Raw genomic sequence first — 17406 nt, 5'->3', positions numbered from 1 at the left:
TTATGAGCACAGAAGACCAAAGGCAGAGTACATCAGCCCTATAGAGCTGCTGTTGGTTTGCAGCATTGCCTCAGGCGCTTTGTCTTCACATATCCCACCACATGCATATTCAATACAAGATAAACAGCCTTGAAACCTGATATCCAGCTTTTTATTCCACATTGTTCATTGGGCGAGTAAACAAATACAACTGCAAACATGGTGTGTTAGTCTCTGGCACATTCATTCGTAGCCTTCAATCTATGCAGCCCAACAGACATGTTCTTATTCCTCCCCTCCCTTGGCACTCAACTGCTCGTATTAATGGAAAGCAGGCTCTTTGAAACCTGTTTCCCCCATAAATACAATTCGGCTTTGTCTTGATCATGTATGACTGTGTTACGGAAAATGTCACCGGAATGGGTCGGGTGGAAATGGTTTCACCTAATCCTCAACGGTTTCTGAAACGTCCACCCAGATTTCAATTTGTCTGTAAAAGGCTTTGACGTGGACGTTTTTTCTTTGAGACATTTTTTAATGGGCTTGACAGAAGAAGACTCTTCTGTCATAACCTTCTTGGCCGAGGTGATTACATGAGCATTTAGAAGAGCCGTTTATATCATAGTTTATTTTTTTCCTTGTTGACCAAACAGTAGGGTGAGATGCACCAGTGGAGTTGGTCTAGGTTGTCGGGGCTAGCAATGCACAGAGTACAGCAGAAATGAGTGAATAGTTCACTTCCTAGCTGAGCTCATCTGAATACAGCCCATCTGTATCATACCTTTTTCAGTCAATTGAGACATTGTGTAGCCAGTGACAAAAATACCAAGGACAACACTAAATGTATCTGGAAGATCTGCCGTCATTGCAGCTATTTTTATATTCAGCTGTGAGTAATAGTCCACTCTCACAATCTAAAAGTGTCATTTGGAGATGAAATTCATAGCAAAAAAAATCTTGTGTGAGTTCTGTACTCGGTAGCGCAGCATAAATATGTTAACTTGACATGCACTCCATTAACAACATTTTTTAATAGCTGTCAAACAGATGCACTCATGCTTCAATTCATATTTCACCATTGATGTATATGTTATTATCCATGCAACCCTGCATTGACTCTTTCAGTCACTTGAAATTCCTGTCTTGCCACTTTTCCTAGCCAAATCATTCAGCATATACTCACTTTATTGGTGACATCCCCCCGATGCTTCTTAAAGTGAGGCAAATATTTTTGAACGGAGAAAGGTTATATTCAAAGGGAGAACTTTTATTGTGATATATAGCATTTTGTTTAGCAAAGGAAAAACTGGAATGGGCACGGTTATTTCCAACAACAGCTCCCAAAGCTAATCTGTGAATGTCAGAACACTCACAAAACACTGAACTTCATTGTGTTGATTGTTGGAGACAGACACAGTGAAAAGAGAGGGAGCGAAAGGGAGAGATAAGAATAACATCGAGCACCCATAAAGCCATCCATGATTGATTCTGAATCTGGGGCGGGGATGAAGAGCGGACGGAGCAATATTGGGAGAATGACAGATTCTCCATCTGGAAAATCAGTTTTGGTGATTTGAGTAATTCTTCCCATCATGTCAAGCTGGAGTGTGATGACACAGCAGAGAAGGCCCAGTTAAAGTTGTTAGGCTTCCATTCTGGTTCTGGAAAATTCCACTGATCCTACGGGAGAGCGAGTTTTATCGAGCCACAGCCTTTGAGCCAGTCAACAACTTGCATAAACAAAGGGATTTTTGGGGGGGAAATTGACCGTCTTATATAACCTGAACTCCCATCGAGCCTTACCTCGAACCCCAAATCAGAAAACGGAGAAATAAGATGAGTCAACCTTAATGGAAAACAACACTGCACATTCAGTTAAACAGCAATGACTGCACACCATGATCACAAAGTTGTGGTCGCCAGGTAAGTAACTGTCGATCGAGAGAGAGGGAGTGGTGAGGTGTGCTGTAGGAGTCACGCTGGGATTCAAGGAGAGAATAAGGAGCACATCAGGGATCAACTGTCGAACCCATCCTCTGGGCTGGTGGGGTTAGGGAGGAGTCGCCAGAGTCCAGATTATGCATGTATGATGATGATATACAGATCTGTAGCGAGAGTAACGTTGAGCTGGAGGAAACGCTGGAGACATGGAGGTACAAAATGGAGAGAAGAGGAATTAAGCTCAGTAGAATGCATGAGTGGAAATGAGACAGAGGCAGTAACGTCATTGTAGTATTTGGGATTAGTCAATACAGTGTTGGACTGAGATTAAAACAGGTGAAGAGGTGAGTGTAGGCTGTGTGGAACAAGTTTAGATGTCTGATCTGTGACTGAAGAGTGGCAGCGAGTGTGAAAGTGCACCTCTATAGGACAGTAGTGAGACCTGTGATGAAGTATGGGTTAGAGCTCTGACACAAAGGCTGGAAGCAGAGTTAGAAGAGGCACAGATGAAAATGCTCTGGTTTTTATTAGGAGTGACTTGAGGATTAGATATGAGATGGACAGCTCACATAAAAGAGTTAGGGAGTTAGGGAGGTCTGATGGCTGGACACTTGGTTCTAGTTATTCAGAATATTGTCTAATTATTTAAACAACTCCAGGATGACCAAGTCATGTTCAATCTGTACACCGAAGCTTAAACATCAGGGTGGAATTGCTCCTGTGATGAGGTGGAATAATGTATTTATTTATTATATTTTATTTTTTGTCTGGATTTACTATATCAAAATTATTCTCTTTAATTCCCAGCCCAGTTATATTTGCAACAATATTAAACTGAACATTTTAATTTCCATTTCAGATAAATTGTTATTATTATTATTATTATTATTATTATTATTATTTATTCTTCATGAGGCTGAGAGGAACTCAATGCAAGACTACATGGATGTGCCATCAATATCTTTTTTTTTTTTTTGGTCTATAAAAGCTTTCAACAATATATCAATTTAACCAGCAATAGGAGTGACTCATGTCTTTATAAGCCTCGGTGACCCTCAATTGAAGAGCCATCAGACTTGTTAATGCTTTCCTTTTTGTGCATAAAATCAATGAGAGTTGGAAAAACAAGGGGGAAAAAACAAGCTGGATGATTACATGATCAGATTGGAGGGCCCCTGGGGCAGTTGTGTTAACCACAGCCTCCCAGCTGAAGCTGCTCAGTAGGCAGTAGATCAGCTAGTGGTGGTTCCTTCAGACGCTGCCAGCTGCGTGAACATGCGCAAATGTGATTAAATATTTCATAAAGCTAATTTGATTATTTTGTACAGGTTTCGGGTCTTGTCTTTCACCGCATCTTCTCGAACCTGGTAGTTCCGGGTATAATCAGATCAGTGGTTGCAGATTTGCAGCCCTGAAGATGCTGTTACAAACACACACTTGTCTTCCATGTATAATTGAAGTGCATTGGAAGAGTGCATGATTTATTTATGTTGGTGACTACTCCACTGATCGTCCAGGTGCGGGATGATGCCTGGGCATCAGCAGGTAAACGCATGAGCAAACACACACACATGCAAACATACAGTTCTTCAGATCGCTAGTTGACTCCACTTTCTCACTCCTCTGCTCCCTCCCACCTGCCCTCTGTCCCTGTCTCTCTGTCTCTGGATGGCCTCTGGTCCTTCCCTGCATCCTGCTACAGTTGAGCAGATTGTGTCTGTATTCCAAGCTGCTTCCAAACAAAAGGCATGGGACCATTTCTCCAAAGCTCAGCGCAAGAACCTGGACGTGTGGCGCAAGCAAGCAGAGGTTGGTCATTTGATTTATTTATTTAAATTTATTTTTAATATATATTTCTTAAGTCAGACATACAGTGTGCCGTTTTAGCATCTATCATTTCACGTCAATCTCATGTCTTGCAACTAAACTCAAGGTGTGTCTTGACCTTTCTACGTACATGAAGCAGTATATGGTAGTATATGGTAATTACTCTTGTAATGTTTGCGGCGTATTTTTTTTATACTATAGTTGTGTGCTCCTGAAATTCTAACAGCTGAGACTTTGATAGGTGATTATTTTGTTTGTAGTGAACAAATTAGCCAGTGGAGTCAAATCAATAAGGAGATTTGTAAATGTAAAACATCCTACATCAAAGGAATATAAGTATATGATCACAAATGGTCAACAGTTCTAAGCATCGGAGATGGTTTGACCAGTCCAGGCCATTGCGAAAAGCCAACTTGCATCAGAACATCTATCAGGATTACACAGAGTTTTGCGTGAGAAATGATTCCTGGTTTAAGATATTTTTCCATACTTATTTTCCATCACTAGAGTAGAATTTTCCTTTGAATACTGCGGCGATGTACATGAATATATGCATATAGAACAGAGAACTTGCACTTGATATCAAGCCACAAGCACAGGACTGTCCAGGTCCAGACACAGATTCAGGTCCCAAGTTAACCAAGGAAACCTCCTACACCTCCGGTGAGTGTTCCATCTCTTACGGGGTCCAGACCACAGGTAATACAGCACAAGCATCCATTTTTGTCTTCAAATCAATGTTCCCGTTCCTGGGTGGACATTCGAGGAGGGACTTCAGATAACAGACTCTTATCGGTTTTCCTAGTCAGCCGCATTTTTTTTTCCCCTCAACACTCCAAATGGAACATTGATTGGCATGATGATAGGTTGTGTGTAATGAAATACTTTGAAGCACGGCGCGATCCTGAGTCTAATGGGGCGATATATGATCATAGCTAAATGGTAAGTTTCCATCAAGCTTTCTTTGTATGCAAAACATCAACTGTGTAGTCGGTTTAAAAGGTAGGTGTGATTATAATAGTAGTTTTAATGATTCTACTGCAACAAGTGGTTTTCATGAAGACCTTTCAGAATACTTCCTTGATGCATGTTTTGCTCTCATACATGCTTGAATAGTCCCTGTGATTTCGCCTTCATACACCATGTCAGAACCTCCTGTTGATCAGTATTCATGGTCTCCTTGGGAGCATTTGAGGAAATCCTCTCGCTCCATAACCGCTGCATATAGGTATAAGCATGTTGTTGCACAAGGCCACAGGGATTCATTCGTCTATCTGTTTTTACTTCATAAGTTCCGCTACAAACGCTGTGTACACCTGGGAGCTGAGCGTGACCATAGATGTGGAAAACACCACGTAGGCGGATGCTCGCCCACTAAATGCAGCTTTTGTCAGAAGCCATTGTTGTAGGGAAACAAAGCCAGTAGTTTCTCTCACAAAGAGAACTGGTGCCAGATACAATATACACAGAATACTTGTGCTTGTGTATGTTTTTTGGCCTTAGACTCAAAGTGAAGTCATTGAGACGTGAACTTTGTCTTCTTAATACCCAGTAGAGGCTCCACCCGGATTTGGCTGCTGATAGCGTTCAACCTTATACCGGTCATGAGTGAGGTCATAAACACATCTGGTAAAATTCAAGTCCTCTATATCTATTTCAGATAATAGCAATCTGACAATAGTTTTGGAAGAATGGATGAGTTTCACTTGATGTCACAGTCATTTCTGTCGCAATGGCTAATGTGCGACCTGAGTGTAAAACTCAACTTGATGGTGAAGGTCATCTGAAGTGCCATGCAGCTTTAGGAGTTTTTGCTGACAGCGTACCATCATCGCAAAACCTAACTGTAGCTTTGATCCAACTTAACCATTCGCTTTGATTCAATGTGGCTGCTAGATGCTGTAACAGGAGTCGCCGAGGAAATCCAGAGTGAAATCATTTCATGAAATTGCTTAACTCTCTGCAAACGAAGAAATAAATACCGTGCGATCAGCAGAAATACCCCAAACTGCTCTGTATTTAGAGCCCCAAGAAGCCTGGCTTATTTAATCACAAAAGAAACTGAAAGTCAATAACCAGAAGTAATTAAATTTATATCTGTTGGAATCATGATGTGTTTCTGTTGCACTCTCATATTTGAAAACCCGTACCAACGCTCACTGCCTAACTACCTTTATACCTCTGCTTTGATAGACTCTTGATACGTCAATGTTGCTGCTTGTTTATGACCTTACACAAATAAAGAAGAAAATTAAAGGCAAAACTATGTTGATATTTGAATAAAATGTACATCTGCTCATGTTAATAGCTTAATATCATATATATATATATATATATATATATATATATATATATATATATATATATATATATATATATATATATATAACTTATTGGCAATTCACTTCAACAACAAAAATAGACCACTTCCAACAAGGACAGCACAATCCTACAGACACACACCGTCATCCCCAGCTCTCCCCTTGGGTTGAAAATGAGAAGGGCTTCATCAGAAAGGAGCATTCAGCTGAAAACTGGTGCCAAATTAAAACAGAACAGAGCAGCTTTATCAGAAATAATTGGGCTTTTGGATCTATATTCGCACCCAATGACAGGAGAAGTCCTAAAAATATCCACTGAGTTTGGTCTTTGTGAACATCATTTTCAAGTTTTCAAGATCCCTGTGGCCTTGCTTTTTTATTTGCTTTATTTTTTCTGTTTCACTGTAGCTGTGACTTCCTCTTATTAAATTCCAATACAGTGCATCATTAAAATAGAATCTAAGAAATGCAGGTAATGTGAGGCAGATCGTAATTGCAAAACAATCCGTTTCCGAATCATTTTAAAAATGTCTCATACAAATGCCGTATTGTTCTCACACTGATGCATCTTCTGTACACATCAGTCTCTATCTATTTATGATTCTGAAAAACGTTTGAAATCAGTGATTGATGCATTTTTTTCCTGGAGTATTAATGTCCAAAAAATACTCATTATTGTCTGTTTCTTAAAAAAGAAAAGACAATTATAATCAATAATAATAAATGATGTCCATATGTCTTTTCTTTTAATGCCTAAAAATGTGTTATTGGTTATCTGTAGTGTTCAAATGAAAAAAGTCAAGCCTCTAAATATCAACTAGATATTTGTGAGAGAAATTGATAGAGCAGTATTATATTGTAAGTTGACGCGCCTTCATTTTAAACCATCCTTGTTTGTCTTCAGAGCATACTGTCAAAAAAGGTACCTCAGTTGGAATTGGTTTGTCATGCGGCTAGCTAAGAATGTCTGGGACTTAAAACATGGTGGATAGTCGACATGTACTCTACATTGGTGGGTCAAATGTGTTTCTTTGAAAATTCCTTGCATGATAAGTTGAAGACTGTTTTTGATTTTTTATAGTGGTGAAACAATCCAAAGAAAAACGTTTTCTGTTTTTTGGGGGGGGGTTTTATCTTTGGAAGCTTTAATCAGATATCAAACTGTATTTTTTCGTCGGGCATGATGAAAGCAGATACCCAGTTTTCTGTAATTGAGTCAATTCAGTTTTGAAATTCAAATCAGCAGCTCGCAAACGCAAAAGTCAAGAGCCACTAAGGAATTTGGTGAATCAGTCGTTTTGCTCAAGGGCAGTTCATCATCAGAGAGGCAGCTCATTCAAAGCACAGACTCCAGCCTGAAGGTGAAATATGGAGGCGCAAGTAACAATGTTGACTTGCCAAGTTTTCCAGGCAAAGACGGACAACAGCTGCCTCTCCCTATTAGTGTTTTTATGTTGGTTTGTTTTCGGCAGACATGCCAGAAGGTTTTGCGTCTGCACGTGTGGGTGTGTGGAATACCTGTTTGACCTCCGCCGTAAGCTCAGAGTGCTGATACCAACTGACAGATGGTCCTTTGTTGATATACTCTTGCGAAGCCGTAGCACCCAACAGCTATTTACGAAGGCTTTCCAAGTATTTTGCCTCTGTACATTCACTGGTTGAGACTGTATTTGTCTTCTTGTATGGGTGAATGTCTGAACATCCACATGTCACTTGTCCAAAGCATGACTTGTGTTTACAGAAGGTTGCGTTGAAACGGAGGGATGTGGTAATATTCTGCTGTGATTTCAAAGGATTATTAGTTACGGGCAGGATTGGTGAGTTAAGGGCAGGAGGTTGTTGGCAAGTTTTGGTTGAGAGCGTTGAGATTATTTGTGAGGACCTAGCTGAGCTCTTGGTAACCGTTCCCGTCCTCGTTGGACAGCAGAAAAAGAACATTGTGGCAGGTCATTTTCCTGTTATTTCAGGTTGTTTCTGAGGCCCACTGTTGTCGGTATGAAAGAGTGTTTGAACCTTTTGGTTTTTCGACCTTGGTACCATGTGTCGACAGTCTAGTACATCTGTCCCTGTACAGCCTAAAAATTTGTTCGTCCAATTTCGCTTTCCCTTTTCACAATAGAATGGCGGTGGATCATTATCATGGAGGTACCCTACGATTAACCAATGGAAACAAGCACCAGTACCGGATTTAGACCATTGTCTTGTACAGTAGTGCATCAGAGGACAGGATCTTGCAAGGATGGGGAGCTGGTCTTATGGTTTGCGGCCCAGGTTCATGTGATGACAACCATTGTCCGGTGCATACTTCTGTCTCTTCTGAGCACGCAGTCAAATGTTGCTATGAGGACCTTTGACCAAACCAATACAGTGCTCTTCCCAGAAGTGCAGATCTCCTGACGTGAACTTCTGGAACCAATTCTTGGCAGATCATGCACTCACCGAATTATCTCCCAAGGATTGACACATCCGGGAGCTTGATGCAGCTGCGGATAAGCTTACCTTAAAGTGGTGAGGCAGACAACCCTGAATGAGCTACTTCCACCCCGCCATGTTTCCTTGATGCGTTGAGGTGTGACTGATTTGTGAGCACAGCACACCTGCAGTCATCTAGATTCCCAGAACCCTTCCGCCACTTTCATGGCCACCTGCACACATTCATTTTAAAACGAAGGGGATGTCAAAAATCTGTACAAGAAACTGGCAACAACTTCCTTGCGAATGCCAAACCAATGTTTTCATTTAGTACATGTAATCAACTGCAGTTTTATTTCTCAGTTTTCCAAGCGTGTCTGTATTTGCGTGAGTTAGTTAGAAACATGAGATTGACCCGAAATTCAATAGATGTGAGAATTAAGTTGCATGAGTTTTTTTTTTTCATTGAACGTCAAGGCCTAGAGTGTACAAGCCTCTTTCATTTTAAGTTTGTTCATTGCTATTTGTCTTACTGTTGTTTTTACTGAACTCCAGATGGATCTTCTCCTGAATCAGATGCCACTACATTTTGTTGTCGTCTGTTGGCTCTCCATGCTTGCATTTTACTACAGTAAATTAACAGTGTGAGACGCAGTGCATGCGGTTCTGGACCAGTATTTTCTGAAGTCACTGTCCTGTAATGTCCTTGAGTGAAACTACTGCTGTCATTCTTTAGCATTTTCAGTGTATTACGGCTAGAACTGCAGGGTCTGGCAATAATTGTTCTGCCATCTGCCCTGTTGCCTTGCCAGCTGGGAAATTGAGCTATTTCTCTGAGATCAATCTTTTCATCTGTGCTCCTTTCTTCTCCCCTGATATGTATTCCTAACAACTAGTGGCTGACATTATCAATGGACTCTCAGGGGTTGGATAATTTAGTTCTGAACTTATCTTATATGCCCTTCAGCTGAAGAGTATTCAGTTTTAACCCGCTTCTTTGTGTTTTCCAGGAGATCAGGAACATGCACAATGAGCAGCTGATGGACATCCGTCGGGAGGAGGAGATGGAGATGTCTGACGATGATATGGAGGATCCTTCTGACAGCAAGGACTCGGAGGACTCAGGTATACATATGCATGCTCTTATCAAGTTGACACGTCAGTCACGATGGGAGGCTATATGCTTTGCTGATGTTCTCCGGAGAGAGACAGCTGCGTGCGCCTGAAACGACAGTAATCATCCACTAAGTATCTGACAACCATCTGACAAACGCACCGGAATAAGAAAAACACACTTTTCTTGTCCATCGATATGACACAATTCATGCTTTGCTGGGTTGATGTTAAATGTAACTGCTAAATGAAATTCCTCTTGGAAATTGCATTCTGCTCGATATAAATGCACCGATGTTTCCCTGAATGTCAACACAGCTGTCAGCTGCCATCTCAGATACAACTGCTGGTGAATGAAACCATCTTTTTTCCCCAATAGTGGAGTTGTTTTGTGTTTGCTGACGCTGGTCTGATCAGATTAACTTATTAGTTCCCATCATCCCTGCCAATGTCTGTCCAGTTTTGGCCAAAGATGAATTTTAAAAAAGTAACCTTTACGTCATGGGCCGCCCCTTTTCTGTTCCTGAGCTTACCTGAATCCCAAATGCTTGCCATCCTGGCTACCAAGCAGTGTGAATCAACTCTCCATTGGCATCAGTACTGCAGGCTGGTGGCACTTACATTTGAGGGTTGATGACTTTATATTGTTCTGTGATGGAAAAGTGAATTATAACGTTTGGATCAACATCAACCGAGATCAGTCAAGCACAAATTCGTAGCTTGGTATGACCCTCACCTTATCACCACTTCTCAGATTGAGAAAACCCACAACCAGCAAACCAAATATGAGTTGACATGTCATCGTTGTGAAGGCAAGGCGGATGGTTGTCCAGTGTGCCATTGTGTTTGCCAAAATATAACCGTCGTTGCTAAAGCAGGGGTGGGCAAACCGGTCCTCAGAGGGCCTGGGTGGTGCAGGTTTTTGTTCCAACCGATCAAGCACACACAGTTTAACCAGTGAGGTTTCCGATGAAACAAGCAACACCAGACTGACAACTGATTTCGCTCAGAGGACACCTGATCTGCGCCCACTGCGACACTTTGTGGATCTATTGCCCATCCCATTCCTAAAAGAATGGTGGCTTAGACCGTTGTGTCTTAGACTCTCCGCTTCACTTCCTGACCTTTTTAAGCTACAAAGCATGTTAGCATGTCAGATGGTTGAGCTGAAAACACCTGGCTGTGACTGTGGCCTGTTAGAAACGGTATTGATGTCCTGTTTCAGGCTGGCGTCCAAATTGCTTGTGTTCGCAGTAGCGTGTGCGTGTGTTTTGTGCGTTACTGCTGGTAGATATCTGCAGGTCGATAGTTCTGCCTGGTGTGCTGCAAAGAGGGAATTGCTCAGGATCTGGCCAGGCGGTTGACATCCTCACACCAAGTTGATGAGGCTCTCCAATCGATAAACTTTTCACCTCAAATCTTCCTCTTGCTGAGTGAAAGCTGTGAGCCTAGTCACATACAGGCTCTCAGCTAGAGTTCATCAACGCCGCCAATAACTGAGCATGACGGAATGGTCGCAGCTCTCATATACACACACACACACACACGCTTTAAACCTAACCAGGCGTGCACTCATAAACACATTCTCATATTCTCTCTCACACTCGCACAGCATAGTGCTTATCTCCAGTCCAGTCTGAGCTCTGCTCTCTTCGAAAGAGCTTCCCTTCTCAGTGTCTGCCAGCAGATCTGATAATACTGTACATCATAAATGCAGAGCAGGTTTCTAACAATATCTCACCATAGGGCGAGTGTTCGCTGAAGAGCCAAACAGTTCATCTCTCTCTGTGGATATTTTTTTTTATTTCAATTGGTTTTTATAGGACACAACTTTTTTCCAGGAAGCCCCTGTCACGGGGATTAGTATTCACCTCAAGGAGGTTTGGAGAGTGCAGACTTTTTGTATTCTCTCCTTGCTTTTATGGGTTTCTTCCCAAACACGGAGAGCTCTTAGTTTGAAATACTTGACAAACAACAAAGTTTATTTTTTCAGAAGACTCATATGTCAGGTGTATAGCAACTTCTGTTATGAGCTTTAACCAGCAACACGTAAGTCTTGAGGTCTGGTTACCTTTATTTCCCGCCAGAGACCACGCTTCAAGGCCAGGTATTTTCCTCTCCTTTGGACCAATGGTGTTGGATTGAGCATTGGAATCGTGGTGGAATCTTTTGCTGGTGTTGAACCTTTCCTGAAACATGTCTTAAGAGGTCAAAATCTCCCTGGACCACTTCCCTTCAGTTGTGCCTTCGGTGTAAAGGAGAAGCTACAGAAGAAGTCTGATTGTTTGTGCTGCCCAAGAAGACCAGTGGTGGAGGTTATTTCAGGATTGGTATCCCACACTTTCGGTGGAAATGCTTTTTGGTATTCAGTATTATAGGTTTACCTGTTTACATTGCGACAGAAATCAATCCCAATTTCCCTCAACCTTAAACTTCTATCTTTGAAATAAGCATCTGTGTTATGAGCACTGTGAACACCAAATTCTTTGCCTGGATGTGTTCATATTTGAAAGATCTATCCCCTTCTGAGATAAAGCAGCAGGTCGGTATTGAATATTTTGAGACACAAAACCCCAGACTATTGGTTTTACATCTGACAGAAACAGCTTTCAACCTGATCTGAACCAAGAGGTCATTCTTTATTTCTTTGCCTCTGCAGGTGTTTCCCAAGTAGAAGCCTTAAAAGAGGAGAACGACTCGTTGCGGTGCCAGTTGGACGCCTACAGGAACGAGGTGGAGCTGCTTAAGCAGGAACAAGGCAAGAACCAGCCAATGAGGAGCGAAGAAGACAGCACACATGCTCAGCAACTCAGCTTCCTACAGCAGGCTCTGCAAGGCATGCAGAAGGTACGACGCGCACAAACACACAGCGAGCAGGACTCGCTTCTAATCATCCGCCGGCAGCACAGCGTTATCTCTTCTCTGTCTCTGTACTGTTATTTTTAAGATCAGGTTCACACGGGTCACCTCTTTGAATTTCTTTGAATAACTTTTCTGTCATTTATTCATGAGCCTCCAGTTAAAAAAGAAAACCAAACTGAGCCAGCGAACAAGATGAAAAGTAAAGTGTCTGGCTCTGTGTAGCTGTTGATTTAATAGGTAGAAAAGTTATATTTGGTCAAATGGTTTTCAGCTTGGAGTGCACAATTCCAGGCTACAATAGGTTTATAGTGTTTGCTGAAAAATGATCACAGGGTGGTGGCTGTAGTGTCCAAGTGGATGGAAAATTGGAACTGCAATCTTATATCTTTGGGTGTAAACTAATATTTGGAATTGAGTCCATCTTCCATGACACATTTTGATGTTTCAATTGGCTTGTAGCTCGAGGTGGCTTACAGCATTTTGGAGCCACAGCAAGTGTTAGAGTGAACATAAAGGGGAAAAACGATGAACTGGTCTCTTAGCACCGCAAATATACCCAACTACAAATAAGACAAATCGCCTTCAATTCAGGCACAAAACAATCTGTCAATGGAGAAAGCATTTTTTTTTTTTGCTGAGAATTATGTTCATCAGCTTATTAACGCACAACGGTACATAACATCACTGAATATGCTTTTAGAACGTGATGCATTGTGCTGCCAGCATAATGGACTCAACGCGCAGTTTACCCAACTGTATTCCCAGCCCTTTCCTCCGATGTTACAGGAGCTCTGTGCAGCAGCTGAGACCTGCTGTGGAGGCAGAGTTACAGGAACACCAGTCCAGTGGTGGAAAGTTCTGGACAGGAATACACACACACAAAAATGGTGTATTGAGTGTTTTACTGTAAATGAAGTTATCCATTGATATGGAATCTCATCTAATCTAAAACTTTCCTGACGTGATGAGCGTAACACCTTGACGGCTTGAAGCACGTTTACCTGCAAAAAATTCATATATCAGCCGCAGCATTGTTGTCGACAAGTCGCCAGGTTCAAAGTAAAAGGTAATCCGTACTTCTTTTAACTTTTCAGAGTGACCTTATGCGACATCTTTTCTTCAAACTTCTGAGCCTCTCTGACTACAAGCCTGTTTAAAGTTACCTTTAGTGGTACACAGTCAATGACAAAAGTGTTTCTGCTTGAAGCAGACTACTATTTTGATGGTTGGTTAATAAACACACAACATTGTTCCGTAGTTTAGAAAGTATTGATGACTTTTGTACTTTGTTGGTCATTGTGTATATTTTGTGGCACTACCTCATTGTTCAGATCATTTCTTTCTTTTTTTCCATCCTGTACAGTTGAAAGACGTTGATGTATTTTCTTAGTATATGAATGTGTAATTGTCCCCCAACCTCAGTTGTTGTTACCACGGCACGTGATAATCCTGTGTACTGACTTACAAAGGGCTGTAGTTGTCAGCATGATTGCGGTCGATGGTGTCTACAGCAGCGATGTTTCTATTTGACGTCTCTGCTGAACCTTCTACAAAAGACTGTTCGGGAAACTCCAAATTTCATATAGTTGCTGCAGTAATTGAGTGGTCGTCTCATTAGCTGAGCGACCTCATTGAGCCTCCGTCACAGGTAATGTGGATTGATTCATGGTCACAAGACCACTCATGGCCTGCTGTTTTCACAAGCGTGAAAGAGTTTTCAAGAGAGTAATTACTTTTGCAACCCGCATCCCTTCTGGTGTGTTTATGCTAAAATGAGTAAATGAATTTAGCGAATTACGAGACACTGAAATTGGACACCTGCCTTTGCCGGAGTCCAAGGCTTCTCTCATGCTGGCTCACAAATTGCTGTCGAGTAATAATGTCTTGTGATAAGAAACATGGTCCAGGAAGAGGAAAACAAAAACATCCAACACAGAGTTTAAAGAATGAATATTGGTTGTAAAGACCCCCTGCTCTCCTTATACTTTACCATTGAGGAAATTAACTCAGCAGGTGGGATATTTTGTTTGGCCGGAACTTCAGAGGACAAGTCGTGAGAGACAGCTTGTTGCATGATAAACCAACCAATCCGCTTTTTATTTTTGTCATTTTTGTGTTCCGGATTTTACTAAACAGCTATCAGTAGAGAATCCTGACACATTTTTGAAGCTCTGTGAATGTCAGCATTTGAAACGCCTTCCACCGTTTAATAGTTTATGTTCTTCTCTTTGCAGCAACTGCTGGGAATGAGGGAAGAACTCAAACAGCGAGAAGCTGAGCTGGAGACCAGTTTTGAGGAGAAGCAGCAGTTGATGATTCAAGTGCAGAACCTAAAAGAGGGACTTCAGAACCTGCCAAGCACACAGTTGATCCAGGTTGGTAAAGCGCTCACAAAGCACTCAATGTCTGAGTGTGAACGATATGTGGCACTTTGCTATGAGTATTTGAAAAAGCTACTTTTGAGCTGCTGTGTTTGTGTACCTAAGCTCAAATGGCCATTAAATAACTCCAATATTTTCAGTACTTCTTTGCAACATTGATTGACAAATTCAACAGTATCTTCCGAGTAAGTGCAACCTGGCCACTCTTGAGGTACTCACACCAGTGTAGCCTCTGCTTTCCAGCCACCAAAGCAACTTTCCCACACCTCTCAAGTCACTTCAGTCGATCTCCTGGGGGGCTGGTCTAAGATTTAGTGGGACGTCAACATGGCATCTGGTCCATCAGATACTTTGGAGGTGCGTCGTGTATTTCTACAACCGCTGCAATCCTGCTCCACATATGTCCTGTGAAACCTGGGCTCTGATTGGTCAGTGCAGCGCAACTTGTCACCAGAGTTAAAATTTTTCATCTTCAGCATTTAATGCAACAGATGAAACGAAATCTCTCACTCCCATATTGTCGCGCCACATTGACTTATAGATCATTAAATTGCTTTTGTTGCTTAAATTGTTTGGTTTGAAAGTGCCGTAGCCATCTACAGTTGAATATTCAGATTAGTCCAGACCCTGAACTTAACCTTCAGGATGTGCCCCAACATTGAATATTACTGTTTCCTCACTGACGTCACTGTTACAGTATTGTGAACAGCAACCCTTCACTTCCCCTCACTTTTTTCGAAATGAATGTAAACATGTTAACCTACGTAGCATTATGTCCATCCCTACCATCACCCTATTGTTTTAATACTAAACCAGAGCTCCTAAAAAAGCTAAAGCTAGTCAAGCTTCTAAATACATTCGAACAAACTTTACTTCTTTTTCTCAAGCTAGCCAACATTGAGGGCCTAATTCGAAAAGTGAAATGTCTCTTTTGAACCCATCTTAACAAGTAGTTACTCCGCATTAAAACTACAATTAAAAAAATAACACCATTAATTTGAAGCTCAAGCCTGAGCATGTGACCTGTCCTTTGACCTGACGCTGACCTAACTTAAACACAGTGCTTTGTAAACCCTAATTCTTATTCTCCCCCTTGGAACAAACATCACAATGGCCATGTCATCTTCTGCATCTTCTCACTATTCTGTCCTTTAATTGCCAAGTTTGTGCAGCCTCAGCACATTTGGAACGGCGCAAAGCAATCTCTGCGTTTAAATGGACCAAGACGCAGCCGTTTACGAATCAGACCGTTATCAGTATGTACACCGAGTACTAATGTGAGCAGCAGTAATGAAGATGTTATCTGGACGAAATGTGAACCGTCTGCCGCTCTCACAGCCGAGATGCACAGAAATCAGCGAAGACCACTTTTCATGAATAATTCATCCATCCCAACAGGACTTTTCTAGATGCAGCTTGGATTTTGCTGCAGTGGCAAAATGTCATGAAGAGAATAATGTAATAATGACGACGGAGATTAACACTCAACAAACCCCCAAAATTGTTTGCCTGAGAATCATTAATAAATGGTTTCAATTGGGATGTTGTTGTAGGAAAATGCCCTACCTGAAATTGAGAAAATATTCATAACTACGTTTGTTTTCTTTTCCATTTGTACAATTACTTTGGTCAGTACTGAAGAAAAAAAGCACAATAAAATATTTGTGAAATTGAAAAGTTAAAAATCCAAGGTTCTGACTTTGGTTGTCTTTACTGTGCATTAATTCATTTTCAGTAAAATGACTATTGCACCTATTCTGCTTTAAATTGTGTAAAGTTATTTAATGTAGAAATCATCCTCAACCTCCGCCTTGTGCTCCTCGTCAAATATAACCAGATACTTGAAATGAAAGTTTGATTTTCAGTGTCATGCCTCATGGAAGTGATGTTTTCATGGTCTTGGATGTTTAATTAAAAATGTCCCTGCAACTGTAGGAGGTGAGAAATACATTTTTTTTCTCTCCTCGCTTTGAAACATGAATAGATGGCAGCTGTCACTGTGGAATGCATTTCCCAAGATGCGATGTTACGTCTGTCAAATACCTTGCCTTTTTCTCGCATAAGCAGGTTTTTCATAACAGAATGGCTTCTCACCTCAAGTAAGAGTTGGGAGTGGAAATGGGTAGGAACATTTTGAGGGGTACTTTTTTACTTTATCTCACAATTTCCAACTAATGTATGCCAGCTTTTAGCGCAGGGTGAAGTTGAAGAACACCACCACGGTCTGCAACACTACATCGAGGTGAAACCTGCTCACATATATTGCAAGAAAATCTGACGTCTGACGGTGACGTTTTTATCTTCTCAGCGACAGTGGGATACAAGTTAAGAAATTCGAAATGGCACTAAAATTCATCATAAAGGAAAAGTGATGAAACCTGAGAAGCAAGACGACCTTTATTTACAGGAACAATGAAGAGAAACACATTATTATTTTTTTGTCTAATCTCTTCAACTACCTCTTTTATTCCATAACCTTGTGTTTAGTTTTTCACTTATTTTATTTTAATAAGTTGGTCTCATGCCTGGACTGATTTGCATTCATTATTAAATTGAAAATAATAGATTTC

At 41.2% G+C, this 17406-nt stretch overlaps 1 protein-coding gene across 7 annotated transcripts in view; it reads left to right on the top strand.

Annotated features, from left to right (window-relative positions):
- The window catches only part of enox2 (ecto-NOX disulfide-thiol exchanger 2), a 149243-nt gene that overhangs the window by 120236 nt on the left and 11601 nt on the right, over positions 1-17406 (top strand). For all 7 annotated transcript variants that reach the window (XM_053878319.1, XM_053878317.1, XM_053878314.1 and 4 more), the window contains 4 exons: positions 3623-3729; positions 9491-9605; positions 12253-12440; positions 14690-14830. In XM_053878319.1, the coding sequence (XP_053734294.1) occupies positions 3623-3729; positions 9491-9605; positions 12253-12440; positions 14690-14830 (551 nt within the window). The remainder of the gene's footprint in view (positions 1-3622; positions 3730-9490; positions 9606-12252; positions 12441-14689; positions 14831-17406) is intronic.

The sequence above is a fragment of the Synchiropus splendidus genome, chromosome 11 (genome assembly GCF_027744825.2).
Source record: "Synchiropus splendidus isolate RoL2022-P1 chromosome 11, RoL_Sspl_1.0, whole genome shotgun sequence".
Taxonomy (NCBI): Eukaryota; Metazoa; Chordata; class Actinopteri; order Syngnathiformes; family Callionymidae; genus Synchiropus; species Synchiropus splendidus.
The sequence above is the reverse complement of the archived record's forward strand: the minus strand, read 5'-3'. Positions and strand labels throughout refer to the sequence as shown.